This window comes from Elephantulus edwardii, unplaced genomic scaffold, assembly GCF_000299155.1.
Source record: "Elephantulus edwardii isolate Elephantulus edwardi_28Jun2011 unplaced genomic scaffold, EleEdw1.0 scaffold00023, whole genome shotgun sequence".
Taxonomy (NCBI): Eukaryota; Metazoa; Chordata; class Mammalia; order Macroscelidea; family Macroscelididae; genus Elephantulus; species Elephantulus edwardii.
Genome location: NW_006399773.1, coordinates 22,094,487 through 22,119,358, shown reverse-complemented (window position 1 = coordinate 22,119,358; position 24,872 = coordinate 22,094,487). Strand labels below are relative to the sequence as shown.

The 24,872-nt window shown below is 36.3% G+C and overlaps 1 protein-coding gene across 1 annotated transcript in view; it reads right to left on the bottom strand.

Moving 5' to 3' along the window:
* DIAPH3 (diaphanous-related formin 3) overlaps positions 1–24,872 on the bottom strand; it is a 740,013-nt gene that overhangs the window by 374,660 nt on the left and 340,481 nt on the right. Inside the window, exons 18-19 of the mRNA XM_006882733.1 lie at positions 24,262–24,356; positions 20,037–20,138 (exon numbers count right to left, since the gene is read on the bottom strand). Of these exons, the coding sequence (XP_006882795.1) occupies positions 20,037–20,138; positions 24,262–24,356 (197 nt within the window). The remainder of the gene's footprint in view (positions 1–20,036; positions 20,139–24,261; positions 24,357–24,872) is intronic.

The following is a 24,872-nucleotide window of genomic DNA, read 5'->3' as shown; positions in this document are numbered from 1 at the left end:
TTACCACAGGATAACAGGATAAGGAGGGAGAGAGGGGAACACAAAACATCTCAAAGAAGCATTGTTGTTGTTACATACCAGAGTCAGAATCATTTCATAGCTTTCTCTCACAGAGCAGCTTAACACTAAGCAACACAAGCTTCTTAAGGAAAAACTTTGGGACTAAGGAATATGTTCATTGAAGTTTTGGTGTCAAGTGTTCATATGTTAAAATCAATCAAATTGTGCACATTAAATACATGCAAATTAAATATGTGATTATATGTCAATAGAGCAAATATTCACAAAGGTATAGGATATACAAGAAACCACTTCATCATCATGAAATAGCAGGCAAAAAATTCATTGGGAAATATGTGCAATATAAAAGGTTATGAATTTTATAAAACCACCCATGTGGAAGTTAAAAAATACCCTGTGAGGGATCCTCCTGGGTACATCTATGGAAGACTTCAGGGGGCAGTTCATAGCAACAGGCAAACACATAAAAACAGAAGAAAGAACCAAAATTAATAACCTAACTCAAAACCTCCATCAAACAGAAAAAGAACAATAATCTAAGCCTCTAGATAAAGGACATTACAAGGAAAACAGCTAAAATCAGAAAGATAGAAAACGGAAAAATCATTGAAACCAATTGATAATATCAGAATATTATAAAAAGATAAACTCTGAAAATTCCAAAACCTACAGAAAATTGAAAAATTCATTGGAACTCACACTTTACCCGTATTGACACAGATGTAAAACATCTTAATGGACTACTCACAAATAGAAATAAAAATGCTTAAAAAAACAAACAAAACCCAACAAACTCTTGGTCTCAAACAGATAGATTAATGGTTGAATTCTATCAAACATTCACAATTCTACTGATATTATTTCAAAAATAGAAAAAGAAGGAACACTCCCAGAGTAATTTTCTGTAGCTGGGTAATCCTAGTAACAAAACCAGACAAAGTTATTACCAAAGAAACAAAACTACACACTGATATCTCAAAATCCTAATCAATGGAATCGAACAGTACATCAAATATCCAGCCAAACAAGAACAGAAGGAAACTTCCTCAATATAATAAAAATTATGTACACACACACACACAAAAAAATTATGTACACAAAACCAAGAGCCGACATGACCCTCAAATAAGAAACACTTGTGAACATGTGCCAGGCAAGGATGTCTATTTTCACCACTCTTATTCAATATTATATTGAAAGTACTTGGTAGGCCATATAAGAGAAGAAAACAAGAAGCATCCATATTGACAAAGAGATTGTAAAACTGTAGCTATATGCTGAAAATATGAGAATACACAAAAAAACCTCAAGGACTCAACAACAAAAATAACAACAACAAAACCCTCAATATATCATATCTACTAGGCCAATTTAGTAGATGGGCAGGATACAAGATCAATACACAAAAACCATAGGATTTTCCTACAGTAACAAAGAAAATACAGATAAGGAAACAAACAAACAAACAAAAAAAGAAGTATCTTCTACAATGTTGTTGTAGCCCTCAAGTAGCCTGTGACTCATAGAGACCTCCTGTACAATAGCTCTGAACCCTGTCCTATCCTGACAAAATCTTATTGTCTCTGAAACACCTGTCCCAATTACCCTAGTCATTGTGTGAATCCATCTCATACAGGGTTTTTCTCTTCTGCATTGCTCCTTCATGTCCAAGCATGATGTCCTTCTTCTGGTATCATGCCCCCAAAGTATGTGAGACAGAGCTTCAAAATCCATGCCTCCAGAGAGCAACCTGGTTTCACAATCACCAGGACAGACCTCTTCGTACTATTGGCAGTCCATTGAATGGTCAATACTCTTCTCTAGAACCACAACACAAAGGCACGAATTCTTCTTCTGTCAAGCTTAATCACTATCCAGCTCTCTAATGCACAGCAAGTAATTTCAAAGAGCAAGGTCAGGACCAGGCACACTTTAGTCTCTAGACCGAGATTTTTTCACTTTAGCACTTTGGAGAAGTCACTGATAGCAGACTTTCCCAACCCAATTCATCTTTTGATTTCTTGGCTGTTGATTCAAAAAATGTTATCTGTGCACACAAAGAAGCTGAAATTGTTAACAATCTCAATCTCATCTCCATCTATCATGGTACTGTCAAGTGGGCCAGTGGTAATAATCTGTCTTCTTGATGTTGAGTTTCAATCCATATTGAAGACTGCAGTCCTTGACTTTCTGCAGCAGAAACTTCAGATCCTCCCCAGTTTCTTCAAAAAAGGTTGTGTCATTTGCATAATGCAAGTTTTTAATAACTCTCCAATTATTTTTTTTTCAATACTTCTAATGGACATTCACACTTTCTCCAATTCTTATGCCACATTCCTCCTCATGACACCCAGCCTCCTGAATAATGGGTTCTGCATATAGATAGTTGAAAATGTACACAGACAGGAGGCATCTCTGACACACTTCTTTCCTGATTTTGAACCATGCAGTGCTTCCTTCCTCTGTTCTGATGACAACCTCCTGGTCCAAGTATAGGTTTCACATGAGCACAATCAGGTGTTCTGGGATTCCAATTCTTTTCAAGGTTACCCACAGTTTGTTGTGATCCACACTGTCAACTGTCTTTGCACACTCAATGAAACGTAGACATCCTTATGGTATTCTCTGCTTTCAGCCAAGATCCACTTAATGATATCCCTAGTGATATCTCACAGCCTCTTCTAAACCCAGCCTGTACTTCTGGTAGTTCTCTGTTGATGTACTGTTCAGTCATTTTTGGATAAGCTTCAGCAAGATTTTGCTTGCACATTATTTTAGTTATATTCTTTGATAATTTCTATACGTTATCAGATCACCCTTTTTTGGAATGGGAATGAATATTGATCTCTTCTAGTCAGCTGGCCAGGTAGCTATCCTCCAGATAGCATCTGTTAGACAAAATATGCCAAATGCTAAGCCATCTATTCCTGGGGCTTTGATTTTGCCAATTTCTTCAGAGCAGCTTGAACTAACTTCCTCCATCATCACCATTGCCTCTTGGTTATATGCCATTTCATTCAATTCTCCTGTGTCAGCCAATTCTGTTTGGTAGAGTGACTTTGTGTACTACTCCCATCTGTTTTTGTTGCATTTTCGATCAGTATTGTCTATAGTATCCTTGTTGTTGTTGTTGTTGTTGTTGTTGTTATGTGCCATCGAGTCGTTTGCAACTCATAGCGACCCTATGTACAAGAGCCCTAAACGTCATTCTATCCTGTGCCAAACTCGCTGTCTCAAACACATTTATTCCCACCACTCCACTCACAGAATCGATCCATCTCATCGAGGGTCTTCCTCTCCTGCGCTGTTCCTCCACTTTCCCAAACATGATGTCCCTCTTCAAGGACCAGTCCCTCCATGCAACATGCCCAAAGTATGTCAGATGAAGCTTCAGAATCCTTAACTCCAGAGAGCATTGTGGCTTCACCTTCTCCAGGACAAACGTGTTTGTTCTCCTAGCAGTACATGGTGTATTCAACACTCTTCTCCAGCACCACAACTCAAAGGCATCAATTCTCTTTCTATCATCCCTATTCGCTCGCTCCAACTCTCAAATGCACAGCACGTAATTGCAAAGATGGGAGAGGGGCCCCAAGGACGCCATTTGGGATTCTGGGACCTGGAAAGAGGCGGAGCTTTCATCATCTCCACGCCTCATTCAGGTACCCCACAGAAAGACAGGAGAGGGGGCCCCAAGGATGCCAGGAATGATAGTATTCTTAAGTATTGCAATTCAAGTCTTGAATTTGTTCTTCAGTTCCTTCATCTTAAGAAATGCTGAGTGAGTTCATCCCTTTTGATCCTCTGACTCCAGCTCTTTGAACATTTCATTATAATACTTTGCTTTGTCTTCCCAAGTTGCCCTATGAAATCTGTTCAGCTCCTTTACTTTATGGTTTCTTCCTTTTGCTTTGGCTTTTCAGTACTCTGGTGCGATAGTCAGAGTCTATTTTGATAATCCATCTCGGTCTTTTCTTCCTTTTGTACTCATCATAGATGACATTCTTGATACCCTCTCACAATTCATCTGGTTTTAATTCATTAATATCCAAGGCCTCAGATCTGTTTTTAAGATATTATTTTCGGGGCAGACTCAAGATCAAATTTTGGTTCTTATGGACTTGATTTCATTTTATTTAGCTTCAATTTGAACTTGCATATGAATAGTTGATGGTCTTTTCAACAATCAGCACATAGCCTAATTTACACCACTGATATTGAGTTTTTCCAGCAATTCTTTCCACAGTTATAATCAATCTGATTACCATGTAGACCATCAGCTGAAGCGCACGTGTATGGTCAGTGTTTGTGTTTATTATAAAAGGTATTTGCAATGGATAAATCACTGGTGGTGCAAAATTTTATCATTCTATCTCCAGCTTCATTTCTGCCACCCAGACCATGTTTTCCAACTGATCCTTCTTGTTTTTAACTTTTGCATTCAAGTCACCAATTTTTATTAAAGTATCCTGGTTGCTCAATTTCTGACAACAAAAGTTGGTAGAAATATTCTATTTCCTCCTCTTTGGTTCTGGTTGTTGTTGCCTATATTTGATTGATAGTGGTATTAACAGGTCTTCCTAGTATGTTTCTGGATACTATACTGTTGTTCACAATATTACATGTCGGAATGAATCTAGAAATGGTCTTCTTGACTATGAATGCAACTCTGCTTTCATCACTTTTTTATTTCCATTTCCAGAATAGTAGATCATATAATTATTTCATTCAAAGTGTCTCTGGCCAATCCATCTCAGTTAGGCAATATTCAGTATGGCAATGTAATGTGCTCCATTTCTTCCTTAACAATGTCCAATTTTCTACATTCATACTTCTCATATTCCAATCACAAGTGTCTGCGTGTAATTGATCTTTATCCTTGGTGTTTCCAAATAGGAGGCCTCAGCCTCCACTGTCATATATGCTAGTCTGATCTAACTGTGTTCTATTGTACACGGAATCTTCGAAGACCTGTTATTTTGGAAGCAGATGGCCAAACCTTCTTCCTAGTCTGTCTTACTTTGAATGCCTACCTTTAAAGAAATGTATGACAGAAAAGCATTCTACCCTAATGAACACATAAGAGATCTGTCCCCATTACTTAGCTAACAAACTGAGATACTTCAGAATAAACTAAACTCATCTAGAAACTCAAAAGATCTTCATCAAGAAAACAACAAAATGCTTCTGTAAGAAACAGTAGGGAAAAGTACCTTTACTCATGGATATAGGTCGTAAAGCACTAGTATGTCCATTTGCTGTACAAAGGTAACTTGTGGTTGCTGTGATGCTGAACACTGTGACACGTATGTGTCAAATGCAGTAATGGTTACCCATGGTGGATTAAAACAAGCTTGGAAGCAGGAGCGGCATCCACTTCCGAGATACCCTGCCTCTGAAAACTCTATGAAGCTAGCGAAAGGATGAAAGTTATACAAGTTCTTTCGTTCATAGGGTGGCTATGAGTAGCCTACTACTCAATGGCACTTAACAACATTCATGGATAGGAAGATTCAATATAATGACATTTACAATCTAAGATTCTCACCACTGGGCCAACTGGCAGCATCAGGATGGATGGTGAAGAGATTGAGATTGTTCACAGCTTCAGTTTGCTTGGCTCCGCAGTCAACACTCTCGGCACCAGCAGCCAGGAAATTAGAAGATATATTGCCATGGGAAAGTCTGCTGTTAGGGACCTCTCCAAAGTACTGAAGAGCAATAGTGTCTCTTTGGAGACTAAGGTGCACCTGATACAGGCCATGGTCTTTGCTATCATTTGTTATGCATCAGGGACTTGGACAATGACTAAGGAGTATAGAAGGAGAATTGGTGCCTTTGAGCTGTGGTGCTGGGGAAGAGTATTGAGGGTACCATGGACTGCTAGGAAAACAAACAGATTCATCCTGGAAAGGGTCAAACAGGGCTGTTCCTTGGAGGCAAGGATTCTAAGGCTCCGTCTGACATACCTGGGACATGTTGCAAGGAAGGACAGGTCCTTGGAGAGGGACATCATGCTTGGTAGGGTGGAGGGACAGCGCAGAAGGGATGGGTGTGTTGGAGACGGTGAGAATGGCACAGGACAGAGCAGAGTTTAGGGCTGTTGTACATAGGGTTGATATGAGTTGCAAGCGACTCGACGGCACATAACAACAACAACCCCAAAACAATCTACATGTTTAATACAATCCCAGTACACACAGCAAATTCATTTTTCAAAGATATAGAAAAGGCAATGGACAAGTATATTTGGAAAGGAAAGGTGCTCTGAATTAGCAAAATACTTCTGATAAATAAAGTGAGCGGCTTAGTAATGCCCAATGTTAAAACAATGTTACACATCTGTAATAACCCCAATAGCATGGTACAATGACAGGCACATAGATCACTGAAAGAGAATCATAAACCCCAAAATTAACCCACCCATCTGACAATGGCCAACTGGTATTTGACAAGGAAACAAAACTTATAGAATGGAGAAATGACAACTGCTTTAACAAATGGTACTGGCAAAACTACAACAAATGACACTAGCAAAACCTGCAGAAAGCTGAAGTAGGACCCGCATCTCACATTATGTATAAAAATCAACTCGAGGAAGATTAAAGACCTACAGTTAAAGCTCAAAACAATAAAGATTATAAGGGACAAAACTCGATGACTCTTAAAGACCCATGGCTATGATATAAACAGGCAAATGCAGTACAAAATACACAAACAGCAGAAGTGATACTATCAATGAATGGGACCTTCTATAGATTAAGTCCCTGTGTGCACCATTTTGTTTTAAATAGGATGAAAAGAAAACCTACTAAATTTGAAAAAAAAACATTTGGCAATGATATTTCAGACAAGAGTCTCATATCAAATGTTTAGAAAATATTATAGGGCTTTCACAAGGAAAAAACTGATAACCCAATTACAAAATGGGCAAAAGATAGAAAAAAGTTTTTCTTAGAGGAAAACATTTGGATGGCCAAAAGACACATGGAGAAATTCTCAAATTCAGTACAATAAGAGAGATTCAAATCAAAACCACAAAGAGATACCATCTCACCCTAGGAGAAGTGGCAAAGTTCAACAGGACAGCAAGCAGTAAATGCTGGAGAGGATGTGGAGAGTTTGGAATTCTCATATACTGCTAGTGGGATGGTAAAGAGTATAACCACTCCGGAAGGCAATTTGTTGTTTCCTAAAAAAGTTGAAAACAGATTTCCCATGACCCACTGCTAGGAATACACCTCAAGGAAAATAGAACTGAGACACAAATGGAGATTTTCACACCAATGTTTATAACAGCATTATCCAAAATAGCAATAAAATGGACAGAGCTCAGACGCCCATTAACAAACAAATGAATTGAGAAATTTTGGTACATTCACACAAGGAATACTATGCAGCATTCAGGAGTAATGCTTTAGAAAAATACTATATAAGTGTGAGAGGCTGGAGAACATTATGCTGAGTGAACTAATTTAGTCTCATAAGAACAAATATTGCTTGAGACCATTATTGTACAAATAGAAGAATAACTAGCCAGATAAGTACAAAAGTCCAAAAGGGGAAAGGGAGCAGGCTGAGGGGGAGCTGATGCTGGGGAAGAAGAAAAATCATGGGATTGTAGAGTTCAAAGGTAAAGGAAGGAGATAAAAGATCCAGTGGGGATGTGAAAAGATGGTGCAGTAGTGCATATAAATCAATGGTAATTTTTTTAAATAAGACACAATGTATGACATGATCATAAGAAAGACAATGCAAATGAAGAAATATATGGGGGGAAAGGTATATAAATAAAATGCAATGCACATGCAACCCATAGTGACTCTCTGTACAGCAGCTCTGAACCCCTATTCAGCCAATCTCACTAATTCCAACACACCAAACTCTATTGTCCCAGTATCAATCCATCTCATCCATGGTCTTCCTCTCCTGCACCATCCCTTCACCCTTCCAAGCATGATGTCCTCCTCTAAGGACTGGTCTCTTCTGGCCAAGTGCTCAAATTATGTGAGACAGAGCTTTAAGTTCCTAGCCTTCAAGGAAAAACTTGGTTTCACCCTCTCCAAGACAGACCTATTTGTTTTCTTGGTGGTCTATGGTATGTTCAAGATTCTTCTCCAGCCTCACAACCTGAAGGAATCAACTCTTGTATCATCCTTGGTCACTGTCCATCTCACTAATACATAAGAAGTAATTGTGAAGACCATAGCCTGGATTAGGCGCATCTTAGTCCCCAGTAAAATAATAATAATAAAAAAATATAAATATAAAATAATAAAATATAAATGTTTATATTAAAAAAACCAAAAGAACACAGAAGACTTAGTGAGTAAAGAGTTGCCCTTGCCAACCCAAAAGCAAGTGGTTCAAATCAACCTGCTGCTCCATAGGAAAAAGATGGGCAACTGTCTCCAGTGTGATTTACAGCCTCTGAAAACTCATAAAGGGCAGCTGTGAGTCAGTTCAGACTTGACTGAAAAATGAGAGAGATAGACTTTGAAAACTGTACAATGTGGGAGGAAAAAAAATTATTCAATATGGGAAATATGTCTTAGAATTACAAATTGCTTAATTGTGCATATGAACTTGTATGCATACAAATACACAAGATCAAAATTAAGGACATAAAGTATTAAAAATTATTTCTAGGAGAGGCAGTAAGTTGTTTGAATACAGTGATAGTCCATATTACAGTGGTAAATGTTTTTAAAAATACTTGAGTGTTTTACAACAAAAATATATGGTATATTTTTAAAAGGCATTTTTAATCCAAGGTAATACGCAGCAACTTCCTACAACATTCATTGATTATAATTTTTTTAAAAAAACAGGAAGAAAGAAAAATGAACTACTGAAAAAGTTTTAAAAGCCCTGCCCTATACTGACACCAAATGGCGGCAGATCAAAGTACAATTACCAAACAGGACAATTGTTCTATTCATTCTTTCTAGAAATGTTTTGAAGAAAAAGTATAACAGAAATAATACGAATGCAGACACACAAAACCCAAGAATTTTTAGTAAAATGGTATAGTACATTAAGTTTTAAATGCAAAATTTCAAGATCCTTTCCAGACCTCAGTTAATCTTCCCTTGAATATTCACGTGTCTTATTTTTCAACACAGTTAAAGCACAGTTCTCTAAATTTCACGAAATGGTTTATTGATCAAAAGAACACTACAAAAAGAAGAAATGCAATCATAAAGTAAAGCCACGTTTTGTGCTGCTGGAATACTCTACGTTTGGTAAGTAAACTCCATCCTGAAGCAATGGATTATGAGGTGCTGGCAAAAGAAAACAGCAGAGAGAGAGCAAACTAATCATCAGTGAGGGGTCATGTCTTCACAGGAAGGGTATATTTTTTGTTCTCAATCTCATTAGTAAGTAATGAAGTTGAATAAAGAATGAGAAGTTATTCTCAAATATGAACCCATTGTTGTAGATTGAGTGAGGTATGTTTTTCAAATTAGTCGTTAGTGTCCTCTGCTCAGAACTTCAAACAAGTAATTTAAAACAGAATGAATTCCATCTCAACAGCACAAGTTAAGTAAGCACTACGTTCCACAACACCTCTATAAACCATCATTGCATCAAAACCTCCACTCTCTTGGCATAGGTGCTATTCTTTTTAGCTGTCCAAATTATGAAACAGAGGTGCAGTTACAAGAAGAACACCTATGGGAATTAGTTTTAAACTGATGTATGATCCCTCATAGATGGCCACTGAAACTGTAACAGTGAAAAGAAGCTGCTTCGGTTCAAATCCACTAGCTGCTCCATCAGAAAAAGATGGGCAATCTCTGCTAAGCTATTGAATGTCTCTAAAAACCTGCTGGGAGAGTCAGCCTTGGGAGAGTCAGCCTTGGGCTGTTTCCAACTCAGTGGAACACAACAATAACAAAAACAAATAATGTAAGGAAGCTTGTGTGGCCATAGAGATATTCAATACAGAAAGGCATTTTCCAATTCTGGATTTCAGAAACGACAAGTGAAAACCAATTGTTGTTGTTGTTGTTGTTGTTGTTGTTGTTGTTGTTGTGTGCCATCAAGTCGTTTGCGACTCATAGAGACCATATGTACAACAGTCCTAAACCGTGCGTGCTCTATCCTGTGCCAATCTCATTGCCTCTGTGCCGATCTCATTGCCTCTGTGCCAATCTCATTGCCTCTGACACACCCATCCCGATTACCCCAGTCACTGAATCAATCCACCTCATAGAGGGTCTTCCCCTCCTGCGCTGTCCCTTTAATCTACTCAGCATGATGTCCCTCTCTAAAGACCTGTCTCTCCTTACAACATGTCCAAAATAAGTCAGATGAAGCCCCAGAATCCTTGCCTCCAAGGAGTAGTTTGGCTTAACCCTCTCCAGGATGAATCTGTTTGTTTTCTTGGCAGTCCATGGTACATTCAATACTCTTCTCCAGCACCACAGCTCAAAGGCATCCATTCTCCTTCTATCCTCCCTAGTCATTGTCCAGCTCTCTGATGCATAACAAGTGATTGCAAAAACCATGGCCTGTATCAGGCGCACCTTAGTCTCCAGAGAGACACCATTGCTCTTGAGTACTTTAGAGAGGTCGCTAACTACAGACTTTCCCATCGCAATACGTTTTTTGATTTCCTGGCTACTGGTGCCAAGAGTGTTGATTGTGGAGCCAAGCAGACTAAAGCTTGAACAATCTCAATCTCTTCACCGTCTATCCCGAGGCTGCCAATTGGTCCAGTGGAGAGAATCTTCATCTTCTTGACATTGAGCCTCAATCCATATTGAGAGTGTTGACCATGGAGCTGAGCAAACTAAAGCTGTAAACAATCTCAATCTCTTCGCCATCCATCCTGATGCTACTGATTGGTCCAGTGGTGAGAGAGAATGAAGGATTCAAAGAATATCAACATGTCAACAAAGGGAGTTCCCCTCTCTTAACTCCCTAAAGACCATTATTATAAAAACCTACCCAACGAGGTTTCCCCTGTCTGTCTCTCTGTCTCTCTCTCTCCAGACCAAGGAATTCTGCCTGGAAGCCCACTTAATAAAGCATCTTTAGGTTTCTCTTTCTCTCTGGTGCCTTCCTTGAGTCCGTGGCCTTACATTCAGTACAAAAACCTAACAAAGACATGTCAATACAATTATTATTATTCAAATATACACAAGGATGAACTAAAGCCAAAGATGAAGAAATCGGTGACTTCTACCATCTGTTGCAGTTTGAATTGGTCAAATATACCAAGATACATTAGTAATAGTTATTGGAAAGCAAATGTAAGAAAGAAAGAAAAAGAAAAGGACTGGTAGTTTGAGAAAGACTTGGTAAAAGAAGTAATGCTGGGTAACACATAAAATTTTGTACAATCAATTAGTAGCATAAAACTACCCATGTCTAGTACACGCACATTGAAAACTTTTAATTAGGAGCAGAGGAATTATTAACTTAAAAAAAATTTGTTTTCCAATTCAAAGGAAAATGTTTACATTTTTAACTACATATAAGATTGCATATATTGCTAAAAATTTGGAGAGAATATAGACAGGTCAAATAGTTTAGTTTTGGAAAAATGCTTCAAGGCCTTTGACTCATTAACAATATTTATGACAAAGGAACTGCTGTATCATATTGTAAAGACCTAGAGCCTGAGAGATTATATTTAAGGTTTGGAAGCAGGAGTGGCATCCACTTCCTAAACCACATGCCTCTGGAAACTATATGAACCTGAAGAAATGATGATAGTTATATAAGAAAGGCTTCATGCCTTTGGTTCATTGTGTCACTATGAGTCATGCTCAACTCAACAGCAATCAACAACAACAATAGATAATAAAAGTAAACATATTTTTAATTTCTTTATTCTAGTTTGGCTGAAATAATATTAATTACCAGCATTTTGAGTTTGTTGCTTGTGTTCCTAGCAAAACGGAAAAAATACAGAAGTAAAGATAACATAAAAGAACAACATTTATCCTGAGGAGCTAACTCTGTCACTTGATCCTTTACCTAATTTTTACATTTAATTAAAGTTGATTATTTAGTGCAAGCAAATAGAGTATGTTCACACATTGTTTAAAATTTGTTTAAATAAAACTACCATCTTGGGAAATTTGTATTATATAAAATTAATGAATTTATACAATTGGGTAAAAGGAAAGATTAAACTGACTGGCAAGAAATATAACAGCATAATTTAAACTGATTTTTGTTAAAATGAAAATAAACATCTGAAGACCAAAGAGCATGAAGACGAAATAGAATTCAGCTATAGTATATCTGTGAGGATAAACAGGAAAAAAAACAAACAAAACAAAACCGAAAAAACCGAAAAAACAAACCCTAAGCTTTGGCTATACCAGGGAGTACGAAATCGTAAAAGGTACTCTTCTTCTTGATTATTCTTTGCTGTGAAGTGGTTTTCTGCTAAAAATAACATTTTAAATATAAGCAAAATTGAAGAATAAATGCATTTTGAGGGCGAGATAAGAGTTTTGGAGAAATCTGCTGCTAATCACAGCTCAGGTTTATTGACCCTTGCCTAAAGTTAGCCTAAAGTTGGCTTTTTTAGTCATTACATTAGCCATCGCAAGTTTCCAGCTACCTTAACTAAAGACATATGGTCTTTCAAATCATCAAGAGCTTTGGGGCTGGGATAAGAAAAAGAGAGACAGAGTGCGCTATCCACAAGGAACAGAAGACTTGAGGGAGACTGGATTAAGACCCTGGTGAGGGTAAGATCCTGTTGGCAAGATCCCAGTGATGGTGGTAGAGAGAATGTAGCATTGCTGTGGAGAAACTATGGTAAGCAGGTGTGTCCAGAGGAACCCTGAGATGAAGGCCACGGGTAAAGGTTTTGCTATTCTTGCCAGATGACAAAAGAAACTGATTTATAACTGCTCTGAGGCAAACCTTTCAGGATGACTGAGCAAACTAGAGGCTTCCTAAATTCATGTTGCAGAACTGAAACCAGGGGTATTACTAAATAAGAAATTGTGTTTTGCAGTTAATCTGGCTTAAGCCTGTTGGAGTAAGCCTGGACTTGTATTGTGAGATATTCTTTGCCTCTTCCACTCCCAAAATTATTTCCCTAATTAATTCCATTCTTGGTACCACAACTGGGAATAGAGTCTGTGAGTCAACAACAAACAAACAAACTTCTTGCTGCTGCTGTGGCTTTTTTGAGGCACCATGGGGTCTTCAACTGCTTTATCTACTTTTTATTTGCCAGAGGTAAAGGACTGTGCTATTCTGCTTCAGAAAGAGATTCATGGCTCTGTATTCTATATGCCCCATTTTCTGCTATTTTCAAAACTCTTGTCCATATAAATATAATTTCAAAATTTTATTACTTTAAAAATAAAGTGTGGTATTATAAGAACTCTGCTGTTGTTGTTGTTGTTATGTGCCGTCGAGTCGCTGGTGACTCATATCAACCCTATGTACAATAGCCCTAAACTCTGCTCTGTCCTGTGCCAGTCGCACTGTCGCTGATACACCAATCCCTATTACCCCAGTCACTGGATCAATCCACCTCATAGGGGGCCTTGCGCTCCTGGGCTGTCCCTCCACCCTACCAAGAATGATGTCCTTCTCCAAGGATAGGTCCCTCCTTAAAACATGTCCAAAGTATGTTAAATAGAACCTCAGAATCCTTGCCTCCAAGGAGCCACCCAGGTTAACAATTTCCAGGATGAATCTGTTTGTTTTCTAGCAGTCCATGGTACTCTCAATACTCTTCTCCAGCACCACAGCTCAAAGGCATCAATTCTCCTTCTATCCTCCTTAGTCACTGTTCAACTCTGTGAGGCAGAACAAGTGATTGCAAAGACCATGGCCCGTATCAGACACACCTTAGTCTCCAGAGAGACACCAATGCTCTTCAGTACTCTGCAGAGGTACCTAACAGCAGGCTTTCACATCGCAATACATCATCTTTTAATTTCCTGGCTACTGGTGCCATGACTGTTGACTGTGCAGTCAAGCAAACTAAAGCTGTGAACAATCTCAATCTCCTCACCTACCATCCTGAAGCTGCCAATTGGTCCAGTGGTGAGGATCGTTGTCTTCTTGACATTGAGCCTCAATCCATACTGAAAGCTGCAGTCCTTTACCCTCTACAGCAAGCGCTTCAGGTCATCCTCAGTTTCAGCAAGCAGGATTGTGTCACCTGCATAAGGCACATTGTTAATAGATCTTCCACCAATCTTGACCCCATATTTCTCTTCATAGAGCCCAACCTCCTGGACAATCTGTTCTGCAAAAGTTTGAAAAAGAATAGAGACAGGACACATCCCTGATGTACACCTTTCCCAATTTTGAACCATGAGGTGTTTCCTTGCTCTGTTCTGATGACTGCCTCCTGGTCCAAGCACAGGTTTCACATTAGCATGATCAAGTGTTCTGGGATTCCCATTCTTCTCAGAGTCAGCCAGTTTTTTCTGACCTACACGGTCAAAGGCCTTAGCATAATCAATGAAACACAGACAGACATTCCTCTGGTATTCCCTGCTTTTAGCTAAAATCCATCTAACATCAGCTACAATATCCCTAGTACCACGACCCATTCAAAACCCAGCCTGGTTTCTGACAGTTCTCTGCTGATGTGCTGTTCCAGTCATTTGTGGATGACTTCTTCCCTGTTCCAAACTTTTGCATTCCAGTCACCCATTATTATCAATGCCTCTTGATTGCATGTTCAATCGCTCTCTGACTGTAAAAGTTGGTAAAAGTCTTCTATTTCCTCTTCTTTGGCTCTGGTTGTTGGTGCATATATCTGAATAATAGTTGTATTCACTGGCCTTCCTTGTATGCATATGGATATTATCCTGTCACTCACGATATAGTACTTCCAGATGGATCTAGAAATTACTTTCTTAACTATGAAAGCAATTCCATCTTTCCTCACCTTTTCATCTCCAGAGTATACTATCACCCATCTCAAAATGCCCATGCCAATCCATATCATCTCACCAACGCTCTGTATGTCAATATTTATGTGTTCCATTTCTTCCTTAACAATATCTAATAATTACTAAATGACCAAAGTATGGTATTAAAGAGAGAATGTGATTAGCTGAAAATCTTTAGCTCTTTATTAAACAATCAATCATAAAAATGAGCTCTAACCTCCAAAAAGATAAAGAAAATGTCATGCATCCAAAATGTGTAACACTCTATCCACATTCATATACATACACTCTCTGTCACTCTCAGTTCATTAAATGATTAAACTCATTGCTACTGAATTAGAATCAAGTCCCAAACAAAGGCTCCAGCAGGTTCCTAAGACTGTAAATAGCAAAAAGTAGATTGTGCATCTTTGTCTTGTAGCGACAGAGCGGTAACGCAATTAAGTATATATAACCAATTTTCAATTTTTGTTTGAATTTTAGACTCATTTCCTCTTTTATGTAATAGGAAGTGGGGAGATAAAAATTGGAAACAGTAAAAAGTTGAATTAAGAAAAGAAAAACTTCAAAAGAATTACTATTAGAAGAAAAAGATACAGAAAAGTATCATTCATTTTCATGAAAATAAATACATTTCAGAGTTTTAATATTATATGTCCTAGAACATAAAGCAATGTGTTCAAGATTACTCATAATTAACAAATAATGAAATAAAACCAAGCGCACTTCCGTTAAGTTCTTTTCAACTCAGGGTGAACATCATAGGTAATTTAATGCTGTAAAACTTTACAGAGGATAGAATGCCATCTTTCTCCTATGGAGCAGCTTCTGGATTTAAACCACAACCTTTTAGTTTACAGTGCAACACATACTGTACTTTTCTACCAGAATGGAGGTCCCCCCCGCCAATACTCATGCATATGTGTACATATACATATATGCATTCATATAAAAATCATATAGGAAAAATAATTATAGATAATTTGGAAGGAATCAGATATTTCACAAGATTTATTTGCTTGGATTGGCGGCTTTAGGACAATAGTCTCATTGGACAAACTCAACCAACTCGTTTAACATAAACTTATTCAATGTCATGACTAAGATCAAAAAACTAGGTCAATAGGCAAAAAAATCAGTGTTATGCAAATAAGGATGATTCTAAATAAGATTAAAAAGAGTTACTACAATATTATATAAATCCTAAATTGTTGTTACTGTTGTTGTTATGTGCCATCAGTTTGTTATGATCCACACAGTCAAATGCCTTTGCATAATCAATGAAACACAGATAGACATTCTTCTGGTAGTCTCTGCTTTTAACTAAGATCCATCTAACATCAACTACAATATCCCTAGTACCATGAGTCCTTCTAAACCCAGCCTGGACTTCTGGCAGTTCTCTGCTAATGTACTGTTCCAGTCGTTTTTGGATAATCTTCAGTAGAATCATGCTTGCATGTGAAATCAATGAGATTGCTCTGTAGTTTCCACACTCTGTTGGGTCACCCTTCTTTGGGATGGGAACAAATATAGATCTCTTCCAGTCAGTTGGCCAAGTGGTTGTTCTCCAGATTTCTTGGCACAACTTGGTGAGCACATCCAGGGCAGCATCTGTTAACTGAAATATGTCAATTGGTATACCGTCTGTTCCGGTGGCCTTATTTTTCGCTATTTCCTTCAAAGCAGCTTGAACTTCTTCATCACCATAGGCTCTTGCTCAAATGTTATTTCATTAAATTCTTCTGTATCTGCCAATTCCTTTCGATACAATGACTCAGTATATTCCTTCCATCTTCTTTTGATACCTCCTGGATCATTTAACATTCTGCCTAAAGCATCCTTGATTATAGCAACTCGAGGTTTGAATTTGTTCTTCAGTTCCTTGAGCTTAAGAAATGTTGGACAAGTTCTGCCCTTTTGATTTTCTGACTCTAGCTCCTCGCACATTTCATTGTATTATTTTGCTTTATCATTCTGTGCTGCCTTTTGGAATCTTTTGTTCAGCTCTTTAATGTCTTGAATTCTTCCATGTGCTTTGGCTTCTCTACGTTCCAGTGCAATCTTCAGAGTCTCTTCTGATATCCATTTTGGTCCTTTCTTCCTCTTTTTATGTTCTGTTTATCATGCTGCTACATGTTAGTCTTTTCTTCCTCTTCTGTCTTTGTAATGACCCTTTACACTCTTCCTGAATGATATCTTTGACATCCTCCCACAACTCATCTGGTCTTTGCTCATTAGTGTTCAAGGCTTCAAACCTGTTCCTGAGATGATTCTGAAATTCAGGTGGGATGAAATCAAAGTCATATTTTGGCTCCTGTGGATTCGGTTTAATTTTCCTCAGCTTCAGCTTGAACTTGCATATGAGTAATTGGTGGTCTGTTCCACAATCAGCCCCTGGCCTAGTTTTCACAGCAGATACTGAGCTTCTCCAGCGGTTCCTTCCACAGATGTAGTCGATCTGATTCCTATGCATACCATCAGGTGAAATCCCTGAACTCCTAAATTAGATCATTTTAATAGTGCCAATTTGTATCACTGTGGTTTGTTGACCCTCCAGCTGGTTATTGTGGGTAGTTAAATCATACAAGGAGAGACTGCCCATTTTTTACCCACGAAACAGGTGGTGGGTTCAAAGTACATACCTTTGAGATGACAGCATAGCTCCTTACCATTAGGCCACCAGTGTTACAAGACACAACCATCAGTTTCTACTTCCACATCAAAAGAGAAACAAGGAAACCAGACTCAAGAGAAAAAACTAATGTGCAAGATAATAGTGTACAGAATTTCAAGTAAGCCCTAATCATAAGATGGTGCCTGGCTATCACTAATGACCATTCTGGATCTAATAAAAAACAGATGCATCATGATTGAATGAAGGAAAGAGCAAGGAACAGTATTTAAATCCTTTAAAAGTACAAGTTTCCCTGAGAATATTCCGCAGAGATATATTTCAAGTTCTTCCATAGGTATTTTGTAGATGAATAACAGATGAAACAAACAAACAAAACTCAAAATGATAACTAGACTTATGAAACGTTCAGTATGTAGATGACACAAGCTTGCTTGATGAAAATGAGGAGGACTTGAAACACTTGCAGCCTTCAATATGGATTGCATCTCAATGTCAAGGAAACAAAAATTCTTATCACAGGACCAGTAGGTAATATCACAATAGCTCTGGAGAAAAGATTGAGACTGTCAATGACTTTATCTTATTTGGATCCACATGAAACACACTTGACACCAACCCGCAATTAGGAGATCAGGAGACATGTTGTATTAGGAAAGTCTGCAGTGAAGGACCTCTCCAATTTACTGAGGAGCAATGATGATAGTTTGAGGACTAAAATGTGCCTGTTTTCAGATCATGGTCTTTTCAATCACTTTATATGCATCTAAGAACTAGACAATGAATTAGGATGATAAAAGAAAAACTGATGCCTTTGAGTTGTGGTGGAGGAAAGCACTGATTATCCCATTGACTGCCAAAAAAACCAACAGATATGTCTTGGAGAATGTGAAGCCAGATTGTGCCTTGGAAGCAAGAATAGAGAAGCTTTGTCTCATATTTTGGGCATATTGCTCAGAGAAAATATTCTTTGGAGAATGGCAAAGGAGAGGAAAACCCTCAACCAGGTGGATTGACATGGTGACTATAGTAATAGTCTCAAATGTGTCAGAGATTGTGAGGTTGCACAGGATATGACAGGGTACAAACCTATTGTTTCAAGGGTTGTTATGAGTCATATCTAACTTGAATGCACCTAGTAACAAATTTTCATGGTCCAAGGGGCATACACTTCCCACCAAGATTTTTTCGCTTTCCAGGTTTCTTGGGCTGGTATCGGGAAGGGATACAACCATTTGAATGTGAAAAAAAAAAAAAAAGAACTCATCTACTATGTTATATTTTGGACATATGTTTAACATATAATTGTATCAAAATCCATGTAATTTTCATTTTCCCCATTGATTTCAATGTATCTTCAAATACTGAAAATGCATGGCATCACAAAATATTCAAAGTTGAAAATAATTTGCCCACAAAAGAATTTTTTATAACAACTATATGTGATTAATTGGCTAAGAATTATTATTAAAAAGGAAAGTTGACAAAGAAATTACTAGAAATGAAACATTGAGAACGGAATTAATAAGAATACTAACACATTGACAAAAAACGTAACCACTGTCATTGAACAAGTTTTGTAGACATATTAAATAAGAACTTAATAAGGAACAAAATAAAAATTGTCTAGAGTATCAGGAAGAGTCTGCTTTTTATGTGTATGGAAGGTACGTAGGGGATGTTTATGGACAGAAAGGTTAAAATTTAAAAGTGAATGCCTATCATTGCCAAACATGGTACACACAAAAGAACATTTAGCATGGTTATTCAATCGGAACATTGAAAATTATATCAAATGCAATTCCACTCTACCCCTAAAGGTTGATCATGATATAACTGAAGATGAAAGGAAAAAAAATAAGAAATCATCTTATAAAAACACACTATCTTAAAGGTTCACTATGATGAATGAGTGTAACCAACCTAAAAATGATAATTTAATGGTAGCAGAAACAAGCAAAGGAAAGAAAATCTGATAAAATCTTAATTATAAGCTGAAACACAGCTAATATATAATCTTCGCAAATATTCTCACCTTTCTAGACCTCAGTTTCTATAAAATAGAGGATTGGATCAACATGATTACCAAAGTTCTTCAGAGATTTTACAAGATGTATTAATTTTTATATTTCACTCTCACTGTCAAGATAGGGAGTATATTTCTAATTTCAGAGTTTAAAATCATAAGATGAAGTGAGTGAAAAGAAGAGGCTTAATTTACTCTTATAATAAACTGAAATAAATCATACATACATACATACAGTACTAATGTGTGCAACACTCATCGTCCATATTTGACATTAGAGAACAGAGAAAACGCGCACGCGCACATACACACACACCCCCTCCATGAACTTTATTGAAGACCAAGACTGGTTCTTAAATCTGTGGGTAACAATGGTGTGAAAAAGCTTGATAACTGTATTTTTCTTGTTTTATGTAGCATAGGACATACGTAAAAGGTCACTTTGGGAAACGACACTCACCACAACAGCAAATTGCTCAGGTTCACTTAAGTTGTTGTAGTCACTCTTGAACTGAGACAATGAATTCAATTGCTCTTGGTCAGGAAGATGCTTTATTAAGTTCTAAAAATTAAGAACAAAAGTAAAACATTGTCATCAAGTATACTCAGAAGTTTAGGTAAAAAAAATATTAATATAGGCAGAAACCTAGTGAAGAGGGTAATAATTAGTCTTATTTTGTAATAATTCACCTTTTTTTAAGTATTAGCATATACTGCCTGTCTAGCATTTTTCAACTATTAGCATATACGTCTGTAGGCTTAAGGTCTATTTCCTCTTCTCAGTGTGATTATACATTCAAGTTAAGTAATATAGAATGTTTATTTGATACGTGAAATAATTAAGAAAGAAGGATTCAACTTATTCAAAGGAAAAGCTTCCTCACCTGGATAAAAGCAAACCAAATGTCACAAATTGAAGGCAAAGTTAAACATATTTCACTACCTCCCTCAGGGAAATAAAAGAAATCATCATATTTCTACTAAAAGGAAAAGTAAATGGATAAATCAAAGGAATTTTAATGGCAGTGTTTACAAGATATGATCAATAGGATTACAATTTTAATATTAAAAACTGAAGGATTCTCTAAAGCAAGAATAAAGTATTTTTTAATGTAAAAATAATTAAAATATTTCAAAGACACAAGATAATATACCTTGCTGATAAAACATAGATAGATCCTTTAGGAACCTAATTGACCATTTCTGTAATAACTTATATTTCACCTGACCATGAACTATTTGGCCCTTTATCCACACACATTCCCCTAAAGTCACAAGTTTCAGCAAGAAAATCATTCTCCGCTGGGAAAATAAAATGGAAAGCACATAGCCATGCCTCTCTGCTGATGCTTATATGATTAAACAATCTCTTGGACAAGGTCATTATAGGCTCCTTGCATCAATACATAATCAGCTTTAACAGTGTTCTAAACAATTAGTACATTGATAATAAGTATTTTTCAAAAGTAGTTAGTGTACACAATTACAAATGATAATTATGGTGCTAGCCATTCCCAATCATGTATTTTTTGTTTGTATTTGGTACAAACTCAAAGCCAAATTGAAATGAAGACTACATCATGCTAAACACATTTATGGAAACACAGATCTCAAAGGTGGTATTAATTAAGAATGGTATTAAGATAATACATATTAAGTAGTTAAATCAAAGAACAAGGTATTGACTTACTGTGTACCTTTGGGAAAAAAACGTGGTTAACTGGACAAAAATAAACAAAACACTAATGTTGGAATTTATAGTTATCCTTTGAAAAACTACCTGCTACTAGTACCCTAAAGAAACAATAACTGCCATCCTAACAGATACATGCACAACCATGTTTACTGCAGCTTTGTTCACAATAGCAAAGACTTGGAAACAACTTTAGTGCCATCAACAAACGAATGGATAGGGAAGCTCTGGTATATTCATTCACACAATGGAAAACTATGCTACATTAAAGAACAAAGAATTCATGAAATATTTACAAAATGGATGATCCTGGAGAACATTATACGGAGTAAGAAAATCTCAGTCACAAAAGGACAAATATTGCATAATGGCACTGTTGTAAAACTGGACTGACTTCAGGGTTGAGCGGAGAGTGAGAAAGAGTGGATAAATAATGTATACTGCACTGAAACAGATGAGGGAGAAAACTGTTTAAAAGCTATATAATTAGATATTATTATCATGACAGGAGTCCAGAATGAAGGCTGCATAGTGGAGTGGACTTGGGGGTAGGGATTGTATAACAATGAAAGAATTTTTCTTTTACTTTTCAAAGAGAAGAACAAATTGGGGGGAAAAGGTGGGCAGGGAGAATAATCCAACAATAAATGAATGGAAATCCAAAGTCTCTATAAATGTTCATTAAAATTAATAATAAAAAAAATTAAATTGCATTTTAAAAAGGAAAAACTGCCTATAACTATCATCACTTGTCAAAATTCATAGAGTTTCCAGAGTCATGTTGTTTAAAAAGTGGATGCCACTCCTGCTTCAAATGAAGGAGGGTAGAGAAATAAAAATAAACAGAAGTAGGGGGTGATGGAAAAGGCAATGTATAACAAGAGGCTTACCAGACACAGTAATTAAACAATTATTAATCATGTTGTAAAACATAATATGCATGAATGAATAAAAAATCCATATGATTTATAAACCTTCATATAGAAATAAAATAAATTCTTTTTTGAGATTAATATGGAAAAAATGGAAATAGACTGGAAATTTGCAGTATTGAGAAAATATAAGTAATTTATTGAATATAATAAATAAGAGACACTTTAAATTTGCTAAATGTTCAAAAATAATGTTCTCTTAAAACTAAGATGCTAACTAATCACCTCCACCCATAAATATGTTACATGGAAAACAGAACTGAAATTAAAGATAGATTTAGTTTATAATTAGTTAACCTTAACATAGGAAGACTACTCTAAAAATTCTGGTTGTTACTGATGTTTGGTACCAGAGTTCACAAAGACTTACAACAACTGGACATACAACCTGTGTGGGCTCATATAATTACCAGAGCTCTTAAAAGTAGGAGAGTAAGACATAACAATTTGAAGAAGAAATGACCATGGAAGACTGTTTAGAGACATACAGTTGCTCACCGCTGAAGATTAAAAACTGGCCATGAGCCAAAAAACACTGACCTCTAGAAGCAAAAAAGAGTGAGGAAAAGGGCAACAAAGAACAAATGCTGGTGAGGATATAGAAAATTTGTAACACTTTGTGATAACAGCAGGAGAAAACTAATACTTGATAAATTATACATACACAAACATTCTTTGGACATGGACATAAATTCCAAATATAAAAGAGCTCTTTTGTCTATTTCTAAATACCAAAGATCTATCTAAAAGCATTCAAAACATTCTAATAATCAAGTCAAAGTTACTTTATACATTTTTTACCAAATGTAAAATAATGCATACAAATTTTATTAAATAGAAAGATTTTAATGTGAAATATACTACAAGCAAGAAACCACATACAAAATTAATAAGGCAAAACACAAAATGACAATATACTGAAAGGGAGGAAAGTGCTTGGAGAAGACCTGTTGCATGAAATTGTTCATAAGTCTCAGAGACTCACAGGAAAAGTCATTAGTGAGATTATATCACCAACAAGACAGAAAAAAGGAAAAATTAGAAAAAAAAAAAAAAAAACAAAACCTGTGAGTAAACAGGTAAACAGGGAGCTCTCATGGTTTAGTGGTTAGGAATTGTGCTGCCTACCCATAAGTATGCTGTTCGAATACACCAGCCACTGGGTGTGAGGACGATGGGTGATCCACTTCCATGCAATTTATTACCTCTAAATACCAAATGGAGGGTCAGATATGTGCTGCATACAACTTTTCTGGATGCTCAACAACAACAATTTCTTAATGATAGAATAATTATGTTCAAAATAACTTTAGTAGATTTTTAACACTAGTAAATAACTTGTGGTTGTGTTGGGTTTTTCCCCGACTAATGTTTTATTCATTATAAGTATAAAATATAGTAAGCTAGAGACAGTCTGCTACTATATAATTTGTCTTTTAATTCAGCTTTAAATTCTAATAAGATACACATTTATAGATCCCTTATGTGAAATTCATCAATGTTAACACTACAGCAGTCTGGTTTTGAAAATATAACACTGCAAGTATGAAACAATTCTTAAACCCTCCAATATTTCTAAATTAATTCATAACCCTATCAAACAATCCCTAGGACTCACAGGCACAGAAGAGATTCAAGATAGGTTTCTTGGAAAACCAACATAAAATAATAAGCACCTTAATTTTTTATACCAAATATTAACACAATATTTAAAACATATACATCTGACATATTAAAGAACTGTACAAACAAATGTAAATTAACATATTATGTGTTTTAACTGTAACAAACAGAAATTGGCCAATTTTCCATTTTAAAAAAGTCATTTAAAAATAATTGAAATGTAATCATTTTGATACCATTATATTTAGTTTGCAGTTAAGGAGAAGAGGCAGAGTTTTATCTCCTGCAAATGCCCAAGTTATGCTAAAACTAATTATGCACAATGATTTTCCAGTTGAATGATTTGGGTAAAGAATTTTGCTTCACTAGCTGATTTCTATTTAATGAGAAGCTTGCAATGAAATATTGGAATTTAAGCTTTCTGACTGTTTGTTTACCTGAATCATAGACTCTGCCAACTGCGTTTCATTGACTTCCAATATCATCATTTTGATATCCTCATATGGCACCCGAAAAGAGCTCAGAAAGATTGCTATGAGGAAAAACAGGTTATAATGAATTAGTAAGAAAAGTATTTGAGATGTTCTTCAAAAACCATTCTATACAAAAGGATTTTAAACAATTAACCTAAGTACTTCAGGGGGAATTTTTACTAGGACATTTTATACTAATTTTATGATCTTCCTCTGTTTTAGTTCTAGTACTGAACATCACTCCTATATTCTAATACTGAAACTGAGACTGATTTTCAATGGTTAGTTATAAACATACCATGGGGAAAATGCCAATTTTCATATGATTAAAAAGTGATATATTTTTGATACATTATAAAAACAAAATGTTGTCATGAAAAAAATAATAAAATTTCAGCATGTTTATGTATTATTTAAACAAGCATATATGTCATTATTATTATTCCAACTCTACTATTTTAATATTGATTTAAGAATACAGTTAAAATGTACACTAAAATTTTTCATAAGCTATAGTAACACAGAAGAATTTCATGAAACAACATATGAGCAAGAGCCTATGGTGATGAAAGAAG